General features: G+C 40.0%; 1 protein-coding gene across 1 annotated transcript in view; it reads left to right on the top strand.

The window, feature by feature from the left end:
- The first annotated feature begins 14,051 nt into the window (after positions 1 to 14,051).
- Positions 14,052 to 21,939, top strand: part of LOC124798902 (spatacsin) — a 369,496-nt gene continuing 361,608 nt past the window's right edge. Inside the window, exon 1 of the mRNA XM_047262433.1 lies at positions 14,052 to 14,272. Coding sequence (XP_047118389.1) covers positions 14,076 to 14,272 — 197 coding nt within the window. The 5' untranslated portion in view covers positions 14,052 to 14,075. The remainder of the gene's footprint in view (positions 14,273 to 21,939) is intronic.

Below are 21,939 nucleotides of genomic sequence, written 5' to 3'. Positions count from 1 at the left end.
GGACAGAGTTGCTACGTCGCGTCGGGGAAACAATTTTACTATCACACGGTACGTGGACACTCCGACGCAAGAAAGGAGAAAAGGCTGCCACTCATTACCTTGAATTCTGTAGGCGGCGAGATGGAATCCAAATTGGCGTGGCGACTCCATCCAGCTTTCCAGTGCAGCATCAAAAGGACGAAAAGTTGGTGCAACAGCGTGTTGTGGCTGCGGTAGCGGTGGAGCGGCGGCTGCCGTATCGTTTTGCATTGCACGTTGACCCTGGACGAGCTGTCCAAGGGCATCCAATAAGGCCTGCGTCTGCTGATTCTGCAAGTGATAAAATTCGGACAGTACATCTGGGGATTGTGGCGAAGCCATTACACAAGTATATCAGTCTGTATTGGTACAAACGCGAATTGGCTCGTCGCCAATCCTCGGCGCCAAACTGTTGTGACTTGGCAAGACAGCCAAGCCACTAGGAGGTAGCCGAAAGGCACGCGTTTAAGCTCACGCAGGCTGGCGTGAGGTCTGGAACAGTTAAAGGAGTTGAGTCTAGTAAAAAAAGTACGTAGCTTCTGGAATACTTAACTTTAATCCATAATTGGTGAACATCGGTCTGACGGTACATACATCACAAGATAAATAGCAAATGATAATGGCGCCTTGCTAGGTCGTAGCAAATGACGTAGCTGAAGGCTATGCTAACTGTCGTCTCGGCAAATGAGAGCGTAATTGTCAGTGAACCATCGCTAGCAAAGTCGGCTGTACAACTGGGGCGAGTGCTAGGAAGTGTCTCTAGACCTGCCGTGTGGCGGCGCTCGGTCTGCAATCACTGATAGTGGCGACACGCGGGTCCGACGTATACTAACGGACCGCGGCCGATTTAAAGGCTACCACCTAGCAAGTGTGGTGTCTGGCGGTGACACCACAAATAGTGTATTAGAGATTGGTGTGGGTGATTAAAGACGTTGCTGCAATGACTCGCAAGCTAACAGATTATTTTGGAAAAACTGAGCGTAGGGCCAAAAACTCTCGTAAGGAATCTGAAGCTTGCGCTACGGAATTGTAACCGTCACAGGCTTGTGCATCTAGAGTCTACAATTTCGACAACACAAAACAATTGGTAAGCGTCATATCTTCTTGATTTTAAATAACACTTTCTTCATGTTATGGAGATTTTTTTACAAGTAGTTGTTAGTTTAATTAAGTAAGGTTAGCGCTATTATGTTTAATCGATAACTAATGGTAAGAATATGACTGGCTGAAAACATAAAAAGTAAGGTCATTTTTAAAGACGCCATTCGTCTATAAGGAGGTAATATATTTTTTGCACAAACCAGTATTATTTAAGTAATTTGTACTGAAAAATAACACTTTATTCTTGTATTTTTTTTTACTTAAGCTGGCCATATGTATTTTTGGTATTAATAGTATCGACAAAATTTTTAAGATGTGTGATGGTGGTTGCTTATTCTATGACTGAGGACACAACTGTGTATGCTGTAATGACATTTGTTTAATGTTGCAAACTTTTCACAGATATACACCCTTTTACACAGTTTACAATGTGACAATGTCAAGACAGTTATCAAAATGACGCATCTTGTCCCCTGAAATTTAACTACTCCTAAACACAACAATATTAAATTTTAACTATAAGTTTCTTCACAAAATTATTCCTACGATTACGTTATAATGTTGGTTAGTACTACGATAAATCATCCGATTCTGGTTCAAAGTTCAGTACTATTTAGGATGACAATCAAGTCTATGGAGGACGGTTAGTCTTGTGACAAGTCGAGCAAAAGATTACCCAAGGTCTTTCGAGTTAACAGGGGACGCAAGCTGATGAACCAACAAGTTTACGCCTCTGCACGCGGTATTTACCTTAGTTGCGATGAGCTGTCATATGCATGGCTGCCCTCTTCCTCTGAAGTTCCTATAAAACTTATTAAACATTCGCTGAATTTTCCAGCAGAAACTCTCCCTATGTTTCTGGTTATGCAAGGAAACAAGTACTCATCCCTTGTCTTGGAGAATGGAGATATACAAGCGCATGGCTGGAGCACCATGCACATTATAACGCCCTCTCAGTTCTCGCAAGAACAATTAACTAACTGGCTGGTTCGTTTCTCCGCTGTTGGAGCTAAACAATGTTACAGCTAATTTCTAGCTGAATGTCAGTCGCTGTGAATGCAGTGTTCACACAAATTTCTCCTCTGCGTCGTACAGAGCCTTATGTGTCCTGTTCTGCACTTGACGCCTGTTGAGAGAAGGGTCCTCGAAAATTTCCGTCTTGTCTTTCTCGCAGCCGGAACTGTCTCCCCACCTGGGTTCTTTCGTTCATGTCATGGCTTTTTTGACCAATAGGAGCGTTCCTCTTAGTTTGTGGAAATTCTCTCTACCATTAAACTGCATCTAAATCTCGGCACTTTACTCCTTCCTAGTGCGTTTCCGCCAATCGGACGTTTTGTGCCCGCTCTAGACGCCTAAAAAGTTACATGTGTCCATCACGTTTGTACTACTTGCTCTTCACAAGATCAAATGCGTCACTGGTTTTGTTCGTAACCATTGGAATTCCGAAACGCAGTTTTTTGAAGCTTTTTTCCGTCCTCCATCTGGTGGTCCATTACTTGCTCTCCCGTCTGAGTCACCTGGTCGGTCATTCGTTGACTCCCGCCATGGGATGCGCCCTACGTGCTTTCCGCGGTACTCTCTGTGATGTGGCCTACGCCTCTCCTCGCTGTTGCTTCCAAACCAAAACGTTTCCTCTCGCTGTTTGTCTAACCTTCTGCTCATAGACATGCATTATATGATCGGTGTGTTAATACCGTCGATTGAGTGTCATCCCTTTTGCATTACTTACTTATAGGCAAATTTGCTCATTACCACCAAATTAAGTTAGGTGTCATATTCACCTTCCCGTTACGATATATAAAGCTCTTATATAACGAGCGAAACTGACCTTCATTTATTCTGCCACCTTACAAATTATTCAAAGCTTTCTTTCTCAACAATGTCTGCTAACTTTCAATAATAGTCTATAAGCATGTGAGAGCATTTCAGAAGTTTCTAAAAGCTTTTGAGACTACTGGAAGAAAGCTTATAGGTGTGCAGTAAGTAATGTGATGCCGGATCTTTCCTGGGTTTGCTGTTATTAATCTGACTGCGACTAACTGATGGCACAGGGTGGAACCAACCAACGACTTTCACTGACTTAGATCGCTAATGTCATGTTAAATTTTTAAGCCTTTCTGTAGGAACATTTGCAAACAAAATATCCAGGCAAAGGCCACTAAATTAAGATAAACTTAGATTTTATGCATCTTTGGACTCATAAATACCATTCATGGACCAGTTCCACAAACAAATAAGAGTTACAGTGTGTAAACTGTATCTTGACAATCCGGAATTGGTAGAAGGTGGGAGACGGCAGTCACTTGTTCCGGGGCGCCGGTAACATTAGTTAGCTGAAACACTGTCTGAAGTAGCCATTGTTGTCTGCTTTCTTACTCTTTACTGCTTCACTGTTCTGAGATTTTCTTTTTGCCATTACTGTATGGAATTGCTGCAGTTAGTACCTTCATTAAGCAAGTCAATACACAAGACCATTTCAATACTGTTTACCGAATGTTTGTAGGGGGAGAGGGCAAGACCTAAGGATATGGGGTAATGTTAATGTTTTTGAAGACAAATTGTGACTTTTAGTGGTCATAATAAATTAAAATTATTTATATGTGTAAATAATGCTACATACTTTCGTGTTGAGCAACTTGTACGTAATACATTTAAAGCATTTTTAATTCACAGGAAGAAAGACCAGAAAGGACTGAAACATATTATGACACATAAGATATAGGGAGGGCTATTAAAGGAGCATTACGTGACGATGAGAAGCTTAAGTTTTTAAACAAATACTTGGAGGCCTCCCGCAAACTTTTCTTTTCCTACTCAACTACAAGGGAAGCAAAACCGAAGATTAAAGCATGAATGGATGAGCCAGTACAACTGGCTTTCATACAGTAAAATGTTGCGTGGTGGATTTTGTACTGCATGTGTTCTGTTTTATCCTTCAGGTGCCAGAATCAGCTCCCAGTTACTTATTACAGCTTCCCATTATTGTAAATATTTGAAATCTTTAACTGGCCTGGTAAAAAAAACATGAATAACTTGGAGATGTCGGTTTCAATCGGAAACACTTCAGATACAAAAACACAATTACTCAAATAGTTTTCAGGCTTGGTTTTTCAGCAAAAATGTCTATGTTGCTAACATTTCGAGTGCTTACAAGGTTTGGTGTTTGCACTAATTTTTGTTTACTTAATCCTTTACTTAAGACATTTTTAGTTTATTTTTATAGGCATTGAAAACACTGGTAAAAGAACCATTGGTCAAATACAAAAAGTCTATAGAAGATCTTCGTCATCATGAAAACACAAAATATCACAAATTTTCCACGGAGAAGGCATAGAGTTCACCAAGTCTATGGAATCAAGTAAAAAAAGTATTGCTGTTGTCCTCAATACCGAGATATCTTCAGTTATGTAAGAAAACCGGGAACGCTTAAGGCCTATTAGAAAGACTTTAGTCCTGTGTGCTTGAAATAACCTACCTTTACGAGGACGTCATGATCACAGTTTAATTCCCCAGCTAATATAAGAAAAAAAACTGAAAATCTTCTAGTCGGAAAACATGGACTGTTTCTGTGTCTTTTGGCTTTTCGTGTGGATGCTGGAGATGAAGACTTAAAACATCATTTCAGTACATGTGGCCGAAACAGTTCTGTGGTAAGTAACACAGTCCAAAACCAAGTCACACATTGCATTGGTGATACTATTCGCTCCTCAATACCGAGGAATGTGAAAAAGGCTAAATTTTTTAGCATTGTGTGTCATTAAACAACTGATGACACCAGTACGGAACAGATGACATTTTGTATTAGGTACATTGACGTAGAGACCTTTGTTACCAAAGACGACTTTCTGAGTTTTACTGAGCTTAAATCAACTACAGGCATTTCGATTGCAGAAGCCACCCATGAATAACTCAAGACGCCGGGGCTGAATTGTAGTATCAGTTTCAGCATTCTTGTCTGCCTCTACAAACAGAAAAAAAATTCCTATAGAAAGCTATAGCGCGGCTACGGTTCACAGAGTCAAAGAAAACAAAGTTGAAGGCAATGTGTCCAACAAGATGGGTGGAAAGACACGATACCCTTCTTACTTTCAAGGAGCTATTTGTCCCGTCGTGACCTTGCTTGAGGAACTTTCAAGTAGTCGTGAAACCAATGTAGAAACGGCTAGTAAAGCTTGTATGTTTATTTCTGCTGACCGAAGAGGAGACTTCGTAGTAGCTTTAGCAACTGCAGTATATTGCTTCTCTTTAAGAATAAGCGAACAGCTCCAAAGTCCTAAAATGGGTTTAACAATTGCCTTAAATCATATCAATGATGTGCTTGATGTGTTCAGCAATATAAGGACGGATGCGGAAATAGAATTCGGAAGTATTCTTGAAGATGCTGTTAAATTGGCAGAAGATATTGGAAGTGTAATAGCAATGCCAAGAACTATTTTAGCACAAACCAAAAGAGAACGTTCCTGCTTCTAACGCCGAGGAATACTTCAGGCAAACAGTATTTTTACCTGAATCTTCCTGGCAGATTAAAACTGTGTGCCCGACCGAGACTCGAACTCGGGACCTTTGCCTTTCGCGGGCAAGTGCTCTACCAACTGAACTACCGAAGCACGACTCACGCCCGGTACTCACAGCTTTACTTCTGCCAGTACCTCGTCTCCTACCTTCCAAACTTTACAGAAGCTCTCCTGCGAACCTTGCAGAACTAGCACCCCTGAAAGAAAGGATATTGCTGAGACATGGCTTAGCCACAGCCTGGGGGATGTTTCCAGAATGATATTTTCACTCTGCAGCGGAGTGTGCGCTGATATGAAACTTCCTGGCAGATTAAAACTGTATGCCCGACCGAGACGCGAACTCGGGAACTTTGCCTTTCGCGGGCAAGTGCTCTACCAACTGAGCTACCGATGCTCGACTCACGGCCGATACCCACAGCTTTACTTCTGCCAGTACCTCGTCTCCTACCTTCCAAACTTTACAGAAGCTCTCCTGCGAACCTTGCAGAACTAGCACTGCTGAAAGAAAGGATATTGCGGAGACATGGCTTAGCCACAGCCTGGGGGATGTTTCCAGAATGAGATTTTCACTCTGCAGCGGAGTGTGCGCTGATATGAAACTTCCTGGCAGATTAAAACTGTGTGCCCGACCGAGACTCGAACTCGGGACCTTTGCCTTTCGCGGGCAAGTGCTCTACCAACTGAGCTACCGAAGCTCGACTCACGCCCGGTACTCACAGCTTTACTTCTGCCAGTACCTCGTCTCCTACCTTCCAAACTTTACAGAAGCTCTCCTGCGAACCTTGCAGAACTAGCACTCCTGCCAGGAAGTTTCGTATCAGTGCACACTCCGCTGCAGAGTGAAAATCTCATTCTGGAAACATCCCCCAGGCTGTGGCTAAGCCATGTCTCCGCAATATCCTTTCTTTCAGCAGTGCTAGTTCTGCAAGGTTCGCAGGAGAGCTTCTGTAAAGTTTGGAAGGTAGGAGACGAGGTACTGGCAGAAGTAAAGCTGTGAGTACAGAGGAATCGTTAGCGCTAGGATTTCACCCGGAACAAGTCCCGCCCACTCACCCCCACCGGCCACCGGTTCACCCCCGGCACTCACCCCCACCGGCCACCGGTTCACCCCCAGTTTTCCCAGTCTTTGTTCGTGGACTGGGCATCGTTTCAGTTGACCCATGTGGTTTCCGCGTTCGGCTGCACGTTGCGGTAGAGCACTGTTCTTTTAGCCGATTTATTTAACATTTTTCGCGTGTGAAGTGTTTTGCTTGTTAAAAGTGTTTCATCGTGTATTGCGTGTGAAATAGATTTACAATAGATTATGCAAACAGACATAATGTTCAGACTTTTTGGAGTGAATGTTAAATTAATATCTTCTTAGGTGTTAAATTTTGCCAGATAGTTAGAAGGCATGGTCTCAGCTGTGCCAGCTACTTCCACAGCAAACATAAGAGAAAACAAGTTAGCAATGAATTCTTTAAATACGAGAACTCAGTATTCACATGAACAGCCTATGAACAAACATGCTTCTATGCGAAAAAAAGCACCCAAAACTAAAACTGGAAAACCCTACCCTAAAAGAATAAATTGCTTGGAGAAAGTGGAACCACAGTATACTTGACACTTCAGTTTCAGAACTCAGACAATATATGTGAAACAAGCACCAATGTTCACTATACTTCCAAAGGGCATCAAAATTACTTTGCACCGCATGAAGGACGTTTTACATATGTGAAACACTGCAGCATGTATTTCCTCCATAGCTACTCCGTGACAAACAAACATATCATCATCATTATTATTTGTAAAAATGGTTTGAATGACACTTACGAAATTAATAAATCTGTTGGTTAAAAACAGACAGGGCAGAGAATAACGACAGATTATTTTCCTGAAACGTTTTCAACTGCATATAGGACACTAATCACACAGAAACAGCCACAATTCTTTATAACCTCGTTTATAATGCGCAGGGATGGCATTGAAAGAATTTACAAGTTAAAATTCACCCATTACCCATACAAATACTAACGAAATATGACATTTAAGCAAATATCTTACTGCTTTCATTAAGCATATCTACTTTACGGTATTCTTATATTCTTTAATGTTCGTGAGCTACTATGAGGGCCTACATAAACAAAACGACTTTGATTTATATCTGTATAATGTTGATTTTAGACAGTAGAGTTACTCGACTGCTTCCGTGGTTTTACTACCAACATAACAGATTGAAGACCATTGTTTTCGCATCGTATGTTTGCTCTGTTGTATCCCTCAAATGAACGTGTTATAATAAGTGAGTTAGTTAATGAAAATTTGTCATTATTGCCCTTAAATAACATCACGTTATTTTTTTGTTTTCTCTTGCTGGCGATGCTTTCAATTCTCTATAAATATTTTTATTTCGTTATTAATAAACATTCATATTATATTATTATCCAGAAAAACTTCAATTTCTTATCATTACTGAATTTCATCGCAGTCTAACGTGTGTTGGACTGAGACGATAGCAACTTCGCTGTAGCTTCCAGTTCGCGGAACTGGCGGCTGTTTAGGGGAGGGCCTTACACTACGGTTAGGCATGGAGGGGGGGGGTGAATGGGCGGGACTTGTTCCGGGTGAAATCCTAGCGCTAAGGGCACGTTGAGTACAGGGCGTGAGTCGTGCTTCGGTAGCTCAGTTGGTAGAGCACTTGCCTGCGAAAGGCAAAGTTCCCGAGTTCGAGTCTCGGTCGGGCACGCAGGTTTAATCTGCCAGGAAGTTTCATCTCAGCGCACACTCCGCTGCAGAGTGAAAATCTCATTCTGGAATATTTTTACCTGTCGTGCATCGTTTTATTGCCGAGCGGGAAACAAGATTTCCCAAAGATTTTCGCACCATATTACCACTTGAAGGTCTTATTCCTACATAATGTTTAAAATACAGTGAGAACGACGTGATCCAGGCATCTGAGAAATATGAACAGTTTTTGGAGAGTTCTTCTCTTTTAATGAAAGGAGAGATGAAACTATGGAAGAAAAAGTGGGTTTATGAAAGTAAAATACCCAAAACAGTAACTGAAGCATTAATGAATTTTGACAAGCAGTTTTTCGAAAATGTAGATGTCTTACTACAAATATTTGGGACTATTCCTGTCACCACAAGCACTCCTGAACGAGGCTTCTCTACTTTGAGACGAATAAAGACATATTTGTGTAACACAATGGGGCAGGTGAGACTAAATGGATTGGTTCTTGCAAATATCCATAAAGAAAGAGATATGGGCATTGAAAATATCATTGACATATTCAGTAAAAAGAAACAGAGACGCATGAGCATGACAGATTGGGCAGAAGACGGAAATTGCGAATTTTGTTGCAGAATTTTTTTTTTATATTCATGTCAAGTTCAAGTTCTTACATTCATGTCACCTTCTGTATGCAGAAAATTAATGAAAACTTATTTGTTGTAAGTTGGCCTTTTTTATTGTTTATGTAATTTATAAAATCTCCTATGTGAAAATAAGTTTCTTTTACCCTGAACTCCAAAACAGTTACCAAAAACTACTTTAAGCAAACCCAAATTTTACCAATTTGTCGGCAGAGGATCTCAGGTCTCCTTTTGTTAAGCGACATTCCATTCCCCCAACCCCCCCTCCCCCAACTAGCTCCTAGCTCCCCCCCCCCTCTTTACCTACTTCTAGAACCGCCCCTGAACTGAACAAGCTCCAGGGCCTGATGGAGCGCATGTCAGTTTCTATACTGAATTTGCAGCTGAGTTAGCACCTCCTAACTGTAAGGTATTGTAGATCCCTCAAACAAAAAACTGTGCCCAGTTCCTGGAAAAAAAGACAGGCCACACCTGCCTGCAAGAAGGTAGTAGAAGTGATCCACAAAACTACTGTCTAATATCCTTGACATCGATTTGTTGCAGAATTTTCAAACACATTCTGAGCTCAAACATAATGAAGTACCTTGAGAATGACTTCCTCAGTGCCAATCAGCATGGATTCTGAAAACATCTAACATGTGAAAACCAATTCACACTTTTCTCACATGACATACTGAAAGTTTTGGATCAAGGTAGTCATGTGGTATTTCTTGGTTTGCGAAAACCATTTTACTCTGTACCACACCTATAGTTATTGTGCAAAGTACGATCATGTGGGCTATCAAGTGAAATTTGTGGCTGTATTGGGGACTATTTGGTAGGGAGGACACAGCATGTTATCTTGGATGGAGAATAATCGTCAGATACTGAAGTAACTTCAGGTGTGCCACACGGAAGCATGTTGGACCCTTGCTGTTCATGTTGTATATTAATGACCTTGCAGACAATATTAATGTAGCCTCAGCCTTTCTGCAGACAATCAATTTATCTATAATGAAGTACTGCCTGAAAGAAGCTGCATAAATATTAAATCAGATCTTGATAAGATTTCAAAGTGATGCAAAGATTGGCAACTTTCTTTAAATGTACAAAAATGTAAAACTGTGCACTTCATAAAAGAAAAAACCATAGTAGTCTATGGCTATAACATCAGTGAGTCACTGTTGACTTGGCCAACTCATACAAGTAACTGGGTGTAACATTTTGTAGAGATATGAAATAGAATTATAACTTAGGCTCCATCATGGGTAAAGCAGGCTATACACATAGGTTTATTGGCAGGATACTGGAGAAGTGCAATCAGTCTACAAAGGAGTCTGCTTACAAATCACTCATCTGACCTTTTCTAGAACACAGCTCAAGTACGTGGGACCTGTACCAAATAGGCATAACAGGGGATATTAAATATATATAGAAAAGGGCAGCACGAATGGTCACAAGATTGTTTGACCTGCAGGAGAGCATCACAGAGATAAGACTTTTGATGACAAATGCAGACAAATGGGAGATGGTCTGCTAACAAAGTTTCAAGGACCAGCTTTAAATGATAACCCTAGGAATACACTACAACCCCCTATGCATCTCTCACACAGGGATCATGAGGATAAGATTAGAATAACTACTGCTTGTAAAGAGACATTCAAACAGCCATTCTTCCCATGCTTCATATGTGAACAGAACAGGAAGAAACCCTAATAACTGGTACAATGGGATGTACCCTCTGCCATGCACTTCACGTGGTCTTTAGAGTGTAGATGTAGACATATCTAGCATGGACATCTGGGACTTGCAACTCTTGAAATCAATTAATTGCCATGAAAATGTTTTTTGCCCTTTTCTGCCTCGTATGTGTGACACAATGGGGTACCTTTTTCTTTTCTTAATAAAATGTCAAATATACCTTATAAAATGTAAATTTAATCATCAGTTCTATTCATATAATGCACAAATGTGTGTGGCATCCTCGTCATCTGTATCAACACCCACACATGTATTGTGGGCCCATTTCTTGCTTGAAAAGCATCTAATCCATCCTTCTTCTGAAAAATCATGGTAATAGAGACAATGATCATCTTCATCATCACGTGTATGGTGAACAGAACCAGCCTTCTCATTGCTTTTGCCATACTTAGAAGAGGATATTATTTTTCTTCCTGCAAATTTGGGACATTTTTGTGGTAAATCCAAGCAACATTTGACATTTTTCTTAGATTGTTTTCCATTCTGAGCATCTCGGATCTCTCGTTTGTATGGGGATGACGTTAAGATGGTAGTTCGTTTTCTTGAAATTCGTTTAGCGCTTTGTACAACTGTAAGAAATGCCAAAATTGTTTCTGATATTGTCATCAGATACTGAAGTCAGAGGCTCCTTGCTGATTGATACTGAGGGTGGTTCTTCAGTCACATTGGGTAGTTGAATATCTGTCGATGCAGATCGATGGAAATCCATATCACTGAACATGTTCCTATCAACAGGCCAGATTCCATTTTGCAGAAACCCATTCAAAAATAGCAGTGATCATTGTTGCAACTTTCACATGAGCTGCACCAAACAGACAAGCAATCTGAAATAAGGTCACAACTCTTCCAGGATTAGATCTTAGCCATTTTCGTACTTTGTCCTCGTAATATTTGCTCAATAGTTTCATAAATGATACACCCAGTGGCTGCAGTCTATGAAAACAATGTGGTGGAAGAAACAACAGAACCACCCCATTTTCCCGTGCTAGGCCAATTGGAGTCAAACTTTTTGTGTGCATTGAATGTCCACCCAGAAGAAGCAAAACTGGTCTTTCTTTTGTCACTCCTCAAGCAGACTGTAAAAAATCTGTTAATCATCTACCCTGTTTCGTGAACTTGAGCAGAAGTGCCAGGAGGAAGTACAGTTTGGAATTCATGTTGCATCAGTTTTCTTGGAGAGAGCAGCATGAGTGGGCCATATGTTCCAGCAGTAGAGGCACAAATTTTCGGCTGTCACCATTTCTCCCCTCTCAGCTGATGTTCTCGCTCCAACCTGGCCACATCCCTTTCTTGCTGTTAGTTTGGAGTGGCCTTTATGACTCACAGTTAGTGCCCTTTCGTCACAGTGGAAGACCTTTAAAGCAGTGAACTTGTCTACTATCTGGCAATAAAGGTCATAAAACTGTTTTACTGCCACCTGATTCAAACCAATTACATGAGCTGCCAATGTGGCTCCAGGTCTTCCTAGGCTTAAATGAGGGTGTTTTGACATAAATCCTCTTGCCCAGTCTGTGCCTGCTTTTTCTTTGCAAAATGCAAGACGGAGGTTATTATGCTCGACTAACTGGAATGCAAGTTGATGCATCTCATCAAGAGCAACTCCAAATAGCTGAACTTCCATTTTTGTTAGATACTGCACAAGATCTTCTTCCTTCTCCTCATTAAAAATACATACAAACGTCCCATTTTTTTTATCAATTTCGTACTCTGGATCTCCCTTCTTTTCTTAAGGTGATGCTCTAAAGTTGTCTGGGGTATGTGAAACTCAGTAGCTGCCCTTCTGCATCCCATATAGCCATTCACAATCGCCTGAACTGCTTCTTGCACAGATACACTGCACCAAAGTTATCTTTCCGTCTTCTTTTTATACGTTCTTACCATTCTGAAATATAGAACCGAAAAAGGAATCCATCAGAATAAATAAAATGCAATCAAATACGAAGTAGGGCGGCAAAACCTTATTATGCCCCACCCGTTTTGCCCCACAAGCATATTTTTACAGTTATGAGGTCTTGACAGCCAACGTAATTCAAATATTTTAAGTAATATAACGGAACAAGAACCTCATAACGTACACTCCGAAATAATAATACAGCATGTTGTCTAAATGTATATCATTTCTACTTACTCGAGATGAAAGAATGCTGACCAATTGCAAAACAATGACAGAATACTAGGCAGTGGCCGCAATAACACAAGACACACTCAAGGAATGATGCCAATGTTCTGATAATTTCGACGGACTGCACCACTTACCGCGGAGGTAAAACCTACATCCCGTTGTGTCCCGCTACCCGTTTTGCCCCATCCTTCCCTATTAGACATGATCTGACCTTGAAACGGTATGCTCTTGACACACTTTGAACAAAGAACTTGCCCGCCCATGAATTTAAACTGTTAGTATAATGTGGTATTAAAAATACGGAGCGACTTAGAATCTTTCACATAAAAAATTTACCACACGTCAACGCCGTGTTAAACACAGTCTGCTAAAATCGTAGGACCGCCGTGGACTACCAAGTGTGGTGTTTGCCAATGAGTCGTATCACAACAGTGGTAAATCAGAAGTGATCGTAGTTCCATCTTTTGTTTCAATTAACAGCAGGCTGCACGAAGAACATTTCACGGATTTTTTTTGGAGAACTTTTTTATGTTTTTCGTAGTTAGGCGAGATTGCTTACTTTTTAAATCCTGCAATTGGTTAACTTAGTTTTATTATACACCATAGGTAAAATTGTTAAATCCTGTATCATAAATCAATAAAACATAACTTGTTTCATATAGTTTTAGGATCGTCACTATTAAATGCCTTTAGTAACTCACAAAAAGTCCCAACTAATGATGTTATGTCATTCAGAAGTGACGTGTGTGGCACATGAGTTGTTACCTCTAAAATAATAAATTAGATTTCTCTGTTTGTGACGGTACGTGTTTGGAAAACAGTTACGAAGAATTGTTTTATCAGCTTTTACAGATTGTAGTAAGTCGTAACAACCACTCACGATAAAACTAAAACAGAAGTCGTAGAGGGTATCACGTTCCCATCCAGGACAGGTGAAACAGTATATAAGCAATAAGAAAAGGAGAGGTATCCCGTTTCAGTAGCTGGTATCCAGTACCTCTTCTCGTTTCAAAACCTGTCTCCAGCCTGAATCAAGAGTGAACTGTTAACTTGACGCACTTGTACTTAGCGTATGTTAGATCATCTTGAAGATCTCTCGTGCCAATGATCGACATCTCGCGTTACATTTTCTAAGTTGGTATAACGTTTGACAACTGACTCGCACCGAAACTTGACAGAAGCACGTGAGTGTTGTTTGTAAACATTTACACAAGTGTATAGAAACAATGGATCAGAGGATAATTACGTTGACTAGCCTTATTCCAACAATAAGCTTGGACAATTGCTTGGAAATTAGCATCACACGAAAGTTCAAGCATTTAGGTGTGTTATCAAAGAGTGGTGTACTCTCTGTTTACTTAATTTCTCGAAAAATTGACTGTGTACAGAGACGGATTTGGCGAAGTTCAAATGAAGTCAACAGGTAAGTTTGACGGAAAACACATGCAAGTGATTTTGTTAGATCTTCTAATGCTCCATTTATATTATGTCACGGGCGAAGTGCCTGGACATCTTGTGAAAGCTTGCCATATGAAGTTTAGCGACTGACTTCAGATTAGCTGTAGATCGAAGCATTTAAAGTCACAAATCTAAAACGTCTGTAGAGTGCTACTGCTGTCTCGTTGACGTCCAGAAAAATCCCAGCCCCCAGCACTGAGTTTTACGTACGATATACAAAAATAAAACTAATGTTTTTTGTCGAATTTAGTGATACTCTTAATGACGATATTTTCTCGATAACCTTTTCTCAATATTTGACATAATTTGTAAATTGTGCGAATATAATTTTACATTTCTAGTTCAAGTAATCGTCGTAACAGTTGTTACTTTCGAGGGTATTAATCGGATAATGTGCCAGTATTGTGTCAGAAAAGAACCGTAATTGGTTTCACATAAGTAGGCCTATGAGGAATGAGAGTAGTGATATGGAACGTGGTAGTCACGAATGTTGTTGATATTATTGTCATTTCGTACATGGCTCCAATGCATCCAAATTTCTTTGCATACTGCCTTAGGTTATGCTGGGGATACTGCATTATTCTTGTGCTCTATATTTCAGTTGTATTACAGAACAGTTTCTGCAAGACAGTATCGTGATCACAGTAACTTAAACATGGTCATTTTATTATATTCTTTGTTTTGATTCAAATAACTGATTTTGCAAGCAGGTGACTTGTCAAGATCTGATTTACGGTATGATTGTATACAGTGTTTATTTATAATAGACCTGTTTCTTTATAATACAATTATGAGGCACTACGCATTATCGTAAAAAAGTTATTAAGTTTCAGTTTATGTAATCCATGCTGGGGACTGATGACTTCAGATGTTAAGTCCCATAGTGCTCAGAGCCAGCCCATTTAATCCATGCCAAAATTTGTGAATTATCTTTCTTAAATATTATTTTAATCATTTGAGATTTCTTTGTATGTATGGAAACAGGATGAATAACTAACATTGATTCAGTGCTGTAAAATTACTTTTTTTCAATTTACTATGAACCATTTATTGTAGATTCTGGATGCAGACTTAAAGCCATAGGTGGAAATATGGAATTCGTTTTGTCTGTTATTCTGTAAACATTACCAATATAATTCCATGCAAATAATTCAGGATTGTAATGTAGCAAAGACCTCATAAGCATAGAGAGAAGATATACGAAGCATATCTAAATCTCAGAACAGTGGAGTACATAGGTGTGTGGCGACTTTCTGGTATGCCCACACTATAGAATAATACGCAGTTGTTCAGAATAACTTTTATTACTTTCACACTCGAAGACACAACGATAAACATAAACAACTCTAAGTCACTATGCCAACAGCAACTAAGATTATGCTCTAGTACATCAGCGATACAATCGTGCTAAACTCCTGTGGCAAAGAATGTCAAAGTGCTGCCACAGGTGATTTAGTTTTGCAATGCAGATATCTGTAGTATTCATTGATCCTATGTGGAACACGAACATTGTATTAGAAAATAAAATCATTCACTGAGGAGGAGAGGAAAAACTCAGTGTTGGTATATATTGTAACAAGGTGTTAAGGAATGTAACTTAGATTTAAAACTTGTGTCCCTCATTTGTATCAAAAATAGAGATTTGAAATGAGTGTGGATGATTTTATGGTTAGGGAAGGTGGGGTGATATGGTGAGAGAGGGTGAGCAAGTAAAGAAGACAGCAGTATAGAGGAAGGAGGACTGTTAAAGCTTACTAGAGGCAGTTTAGAGGGAGTAGTAATTGCAAATGGGACATGAAAAAGCGTCGAGATTCAATACATCATCCTTCAGCCGACTAGTCTCCAAGGGTCTATTGGTGCCTCGGGCACCTTATGGTCGTTCTCCTGTGAGTCTATATTTTCTAATCCGACGCAAAACTGATTGTTAATTGTAACGTTCAGGGCCTCAAAATGACGATGGAACACTCAAATTGCGTCGAGAGTCAATACATCGTCCTCCAGCGGATTGGATGGAACTGCTAAGAAAATAATGGAGTTTGAGGGTAAGACAAGTGTGAAGTCCATTTTTCAATTTAGTCACCTTTTAGGTCAATCCACTTTGTTCATACCTTTTTTTATAGTAGGTGCAAGCTGTGAAATATGACTGTGGATATTCTACGAAACACCCTTTTAACAAAATTGTGAAATGAAAGTTGCTACTCACCATACAGTGGGGATGCTGAGTCGCAGATGGGCACAACAAAAAGACTGTTACAAATATAACTTTCGGCCAGTAAGGCCTTCATCAAAATTAGACGACAAACACATATGTTCATACTCATGCAATGCAACTCATATACACGATTCAGGCAACTGTTGCCTGAGATTACAGTCTCGTGTGTGTGTGTGTGTGTGTGTGTGTGTGTGCGTGTGTGTGTTTGTCATCTAATTTTGACAAAGCCATTACTGGCTGAAAGCTATATTTGTGACAATTTTTGTTGTGCCTATCTGCGACTCAGTATCTCTGCTATATGGTGAGTAGCAACTTTCCTTTCCACAATATTGCTACATTTCATCGTGGATATTCCATTCTTTGAAACACTCTTTGAAGTGTGATATAACCTCTACATTGGTCTTAAAGCATTCTCCAACCACAAATGACTTTATTTGTTGGGAATGATGAATGCCAGAGGGTGCCATATATGGGTGGATTCCTGCAGTTCATATTCAGATCCCATAATTTCACTATCATTGATATGTATGTTCTTCTGTTCATACACTGTTTGCACAAGGTAAGTTGTAATTTGAAAATATTTTTGCACTGTTTCTTCACTTCTCTTTACACTGTTATTGCACACGCTACATAAACTCCCTGGTGGCTACAGGACCATAAACATGCTGCTGTGCCCCTTGCGTTCTCTTCAGTCCCCCCCCCCCTCCCCCCCTCCCCCAGAAAACTGACTCCAGGACCACAAATATCCAACCATGTGTCATGCATGCACAGCTCCATGTCATCCCTGAGCTATATTCATTCATGATGAGTGAGATGTTGAACTAGGTAAAACAACAGGACATTACTATCATGCAGTTAGAGCAAAAGCATTACAGTATTGTAATATCACAAGGTGTTGCAGTTATCACCTTTCCTTATTAACCACAAGTTTGAATTCATAAAGTAATCTCTGATTGTGTTGTATACATTACATATGTAGAACATTTTAGCAGCTATTTCAAACAGATGTATTTTGATGCAATAATCTTTTTCATCTCTTTGGGCAGTTCATTATACAGTTTTATTTCCTGATAGAAAATGCTACTTTGATTTTTTTTTTTGTTTTTCCTTGGTAAATGTAAGTACAAACAGGCCCTGTTTCATGGTTATGTGTAGAACTGTTAAGCAAATACTTAGAAATGGCTTCCCTAAGATGTGCAACAGATTGGTAGATGTGCTTTCTCGGTGAAGTAAAGATTCCCGGTGGATGATTGTTGTTCTAGTTATTATACTTACAGCAATTTTCTGCAGGTTAACAACTGTATAGATATGTTGTGTCTTTGATCCCCCAGAAAAGAATCACATAGGCCTAACTAAGAAATGAGTGTGCCTTGGAATAGGATGTCACCATGGGATATTGGCTGTTACCAACTGATGCTGGAACCCTAAAAGCAAAACATACATTATGTTGATTGAAACAAAAATATTTTTACTGTTCCAGTCCATACCATTTTGTTATTTCCATTGGGTCCAGTAAACATCCATAGTAATCAGTAGTTATTATACTAGCTTTTATTATTTAATCAATAAGAAGAATTCCTTTTGCACCCTGAAAACATTGCAATATTCCAGTGTCAATGTTATTCCAAGTGTCAATGTCCAAAGGAACTGGAAATGCAGCAACTACAGCCATTATGAAATATGAGAGTCATTCAATAATTAAAAAGACAAATTGGTCTGGAGAAAAAAGCATTTGTTTTTACGAAACAATACTTTTCTGCTTTTCATCATAGTCCCCTTGAACATTTATGCACTTGTTTCAACTGGCTATAAACTTTTTTATTCCGGCTGCAAAGAACTCCTTTTCTTGATGTTTGAACCAATTTCTCACAAACATTTTCATGTCCTCGTCTTGGAACCTCTTCCCATGTAATGCATCCTTCAGTGCATAAAACAAATGGAAATCATTAGGTGCTAAATCAGGACTACAAGGGGGATGAGGCAGTACTTCCGAGCCCATTTTGTTAGTGGTTTCACGGGTTAGTTGAGCAATATGAGGAAATGTATTGTCTTGCTGGAGAATCACACCTCTCTTCTGAGATCCACTACGTCTCTCTCTCTCATGACTGGCTTCACCTTGTTTAAAAGCAAATCCGGGTAGTACTTGCTGTTCATTGTATGCTGCTCTTGAAGATAATCACAAAAAACTGGACCTTCAGCTGATGCTTGGGTTTTGAATTTTTTCTTGACAGATGAGTTGGTGTGCTTCCACTCTGTGCTTTGTCTTTTTGATTCTGGCTCATAATAGTGAACCCAAGTTTCATCACAAGTTAAAATTTTGTTGAGGAAGTGCTCACCTTCTCTTTTGGAATGTTCCTTTAGCTTTGTGCTCTCTCTCAACCTTGTTTCCTTGTGTAGCCACGTCAACTCCTTTGGGACCCATCGTGACATGTTTTGTGATATTTCAGCTTGCTACGGATAATGTTATGAACTTACCAGTACTAACTTGAATCTTATAAACTATCATTTCCACAGTCACACGCTGATCGGCATGAATAATGTCATCAGTTTGACTTTCAAGTTAGAGAGTTGAAACTGCAACATAAAAGGGAGGTGGCTTATAAAACACTCGTTCGACCTATACTTGAGTATTGCTCATCAGTGTGGGATCCGTACCAGGTCGGGTTGACATAGGAGATAGAGAAGATCCAAAGAAGAGCGGCGCGTTTCGTCACAGGGTTATTTGGTAAGCGTGATAGCGTTACGGAGATGTTTAGCAAACTCAAGTGGCAGACTCTGCAAGAGAGGCACTCTGCACCGCGGTGTAGCTTGCTGCCCAGGTTTTGAGAGGGTGTGTTTCTGGATGAGGTATCGAATATATTGCTTCCTCCTACTTATACCTCCCGAGGAGATCACGAATGTAAAATTAGACAGATTCGAGTGCGCACGGAGGCTTTCCAGCTGTCATTCTTCCTGCAAACCATACGCGACTGGAATAGGAAAGGGAGGTAATGACAGTGGCACGTAAAGTGCCCTCCGCCACACACTGTTGGGTCGCTTGCGGAGTATAAATGTAGATGTAGATGTCTCCTGCTCATTAGGTAGAAGTGCTAACCACTACACTGTGCTGGCACAATGGCTTTGCACATCTCCGTGCACTATCTTAGACACCTCCTTCACCAATACCAAGTGGGCTGAGGCATAATGGGAATTTGGATTGAGGAGGGAGGTGTGTTGGGGTAGCCCATGCAGTTGTGCAAAGCCTCTCACCAGGGTGTGTAGTGTTCATTGCATCTGCCTAATGAGCATGAGGCTCTGGTTTGAATCACGGCCTTCATACAAATTTTAGCTCATGCTTAAATCAGCATATTTTCTTCTCATGGCATTACAATCCTTCATGGATCTTAGCCTCTTCAACAAATTTCCTCCATTCTACCCTCTCAAATTCAGTTCTCTGCCATCCTCAAGCTCTGAGATATTTTATATCTCCTTCCACATCGTCTATCCACCATTTTTATGGCCTTTCTCTCTGTCTTCTCCCAGTTGGCCTCCATTCAAACACCTTTTTAGTTGTTCATCCAGTATCCACCCTAAGGACATGTAGAAACCAGGCTATTTTCCTACTTTTTATTGTTCTTACAATGTTAGCTCCTTGTATGAGGCAATCTATCTCTGTATTCATTGTAGATCTCCAGAAACCATTGTTATTCTGAACTGCCCCATGGACCTTGTACAGAACCCTGTGTTAAAATATTCTGAGCTCCTGCTCTTTAGTATTAATTAATGACCATTTTTCATATCTATATTTTATAACTGGTCTGATCGTGACCTTAAAAATTTGAAGTTTCAGTTGCCTGTTTAATAACCTAGAGGCCGTCAATTTCTTAAACATTTGGGAGCATCTGTTACCACTTAGGATGGCTGTTTTATATCAGTGGACATGGAATTTGTCCTGTTAATATTAGAGCCCAGATACTCAAAGTTTTGCGCTTGTTCAGAATTGAAACCAGCTGCTGATAGTTTGTCCAAGTTATTATTTTCCTTCAAGGTGAAATTCATGTAATTAGTCTTCGTTATGTTAATAGAAAGGCCTCTAGATGTGGCTTCTTTCAGCTCATGTATTGTTCTCTCTAGTGAAACTCTTCTTCTACTAATAATTGCTGCATCATCATCATATGCACATATCTTGGTTGACTTTGTGTCTGTATAACCAGATATTTGAAGCTTTTGAATGGCTGCTTCAAGAGTTGGATTAAAAAGCATTGTAGAGAGGGCATTCCCTTGTCTGACTCCTTTAATAATGCTACACTATTGAATGAGTGGATAAATGAAACATATTTAGATGGTATACCAGGAATTAGCAAATCATTTAGTATTTTTGCCCTGTCAAGACTATCAAAGGCGTGCTGGAAGTCTACACAGAGTTTATGAAGCTCAATATTATACTCATAAGCCTTAGCACATATTTGCCTCAGCACCCTCTTTTTTGACAGTTCTGCAGTTATTCCATCAGTTACTGGTGCTTTGTACCTTTTTTTAGGCAGTGAATTATCTTCTGTACCTCCTCTAATGTGGGATCTTCTATCTCTGAATCTGCAGTGTAATAGACTGGCTTTGCACTATGGGTAGGATTACCCACCTCTTCGATCCAGTATATGGTCTATTTGGTTTACTTCATTTGTCCCTGGTATTTTCCAGGATCCTTTATAGATATTTTTCCTTGGGAAACAGGTACTTATGGCCTTTAACTTGTTACAAGCAAACTAGGCAATCATCATACTGTAATTACTAGTTTCACTGTACAGACTTTCCTTACCAAACATGCTTCTGAAAGCCTTTCTTTGTCAAGTTTGCCACTATAGTCACCAAACTCTAGTTTGGAGTTACATCTAGGTATTCTGTCACAAACCTTTCAGTCTGCATATAAACATCATAGATGTTTGAGATTTTAAAAGGTCTCTGGATCCAAATAGTTTCATTTAATCGAAGTATGTATGCCTTGTTTCAGACAGGATCCCCCATTTCATTTGATGTTGACGTGCTATTCCAATATAGTTGGAGAGCCTATGCAATGCTGTTCAATTTTAGGAGGAGTATCAAGTGGACTGAGGCATGAATGGGAATTTGGATGACAAGGAGGGTGTACTGGGGTAGCCCATGCAGTTGTACAGAGCCACTGTGCCAGGGCGGCGTAGTGGTTAGCACGTCTGCTTAGTGAGCAGGAGACCGAGGTTAAAATCCCAGCCATGGTACAGATTTTCATTTGTCGCTTCAGTCTGCATGTATACGTCATAGATATTTGTTGATGAAGTTCTGGTTCATCCTGTATAGAGCCGATTGAAGAATTGTTTTTAAATAGGTGGGTATACGGATAGTGTCACAGTACATTAACTCCATTATGAAGTATGTTATTAAAAAAATCATAGTTTGAAAACAATGGT

The sequence above is a fragment of the Schistocerca piceifrons genome, chromosome 5 (genome assembly GCF_021461385.2).
Source record: "Schistocerca piceifrons isolate TAMUIC-IGC-003096 chromosome 5, iqSchPice1.1, whole genome shotgun sequence".
NCBI classification, from domain to species: domain Eukaryota; kingdom Metazoa; phylum Arthropoda; class Insecta; order Orthoptera; family Acrididae; genus Schistocerca; species Schistocerca piceifrons.
Note: the sequence above shows the minus strand (reverse complement) of the source record. Positions and strands in the feature narration are given on the sequence as shown.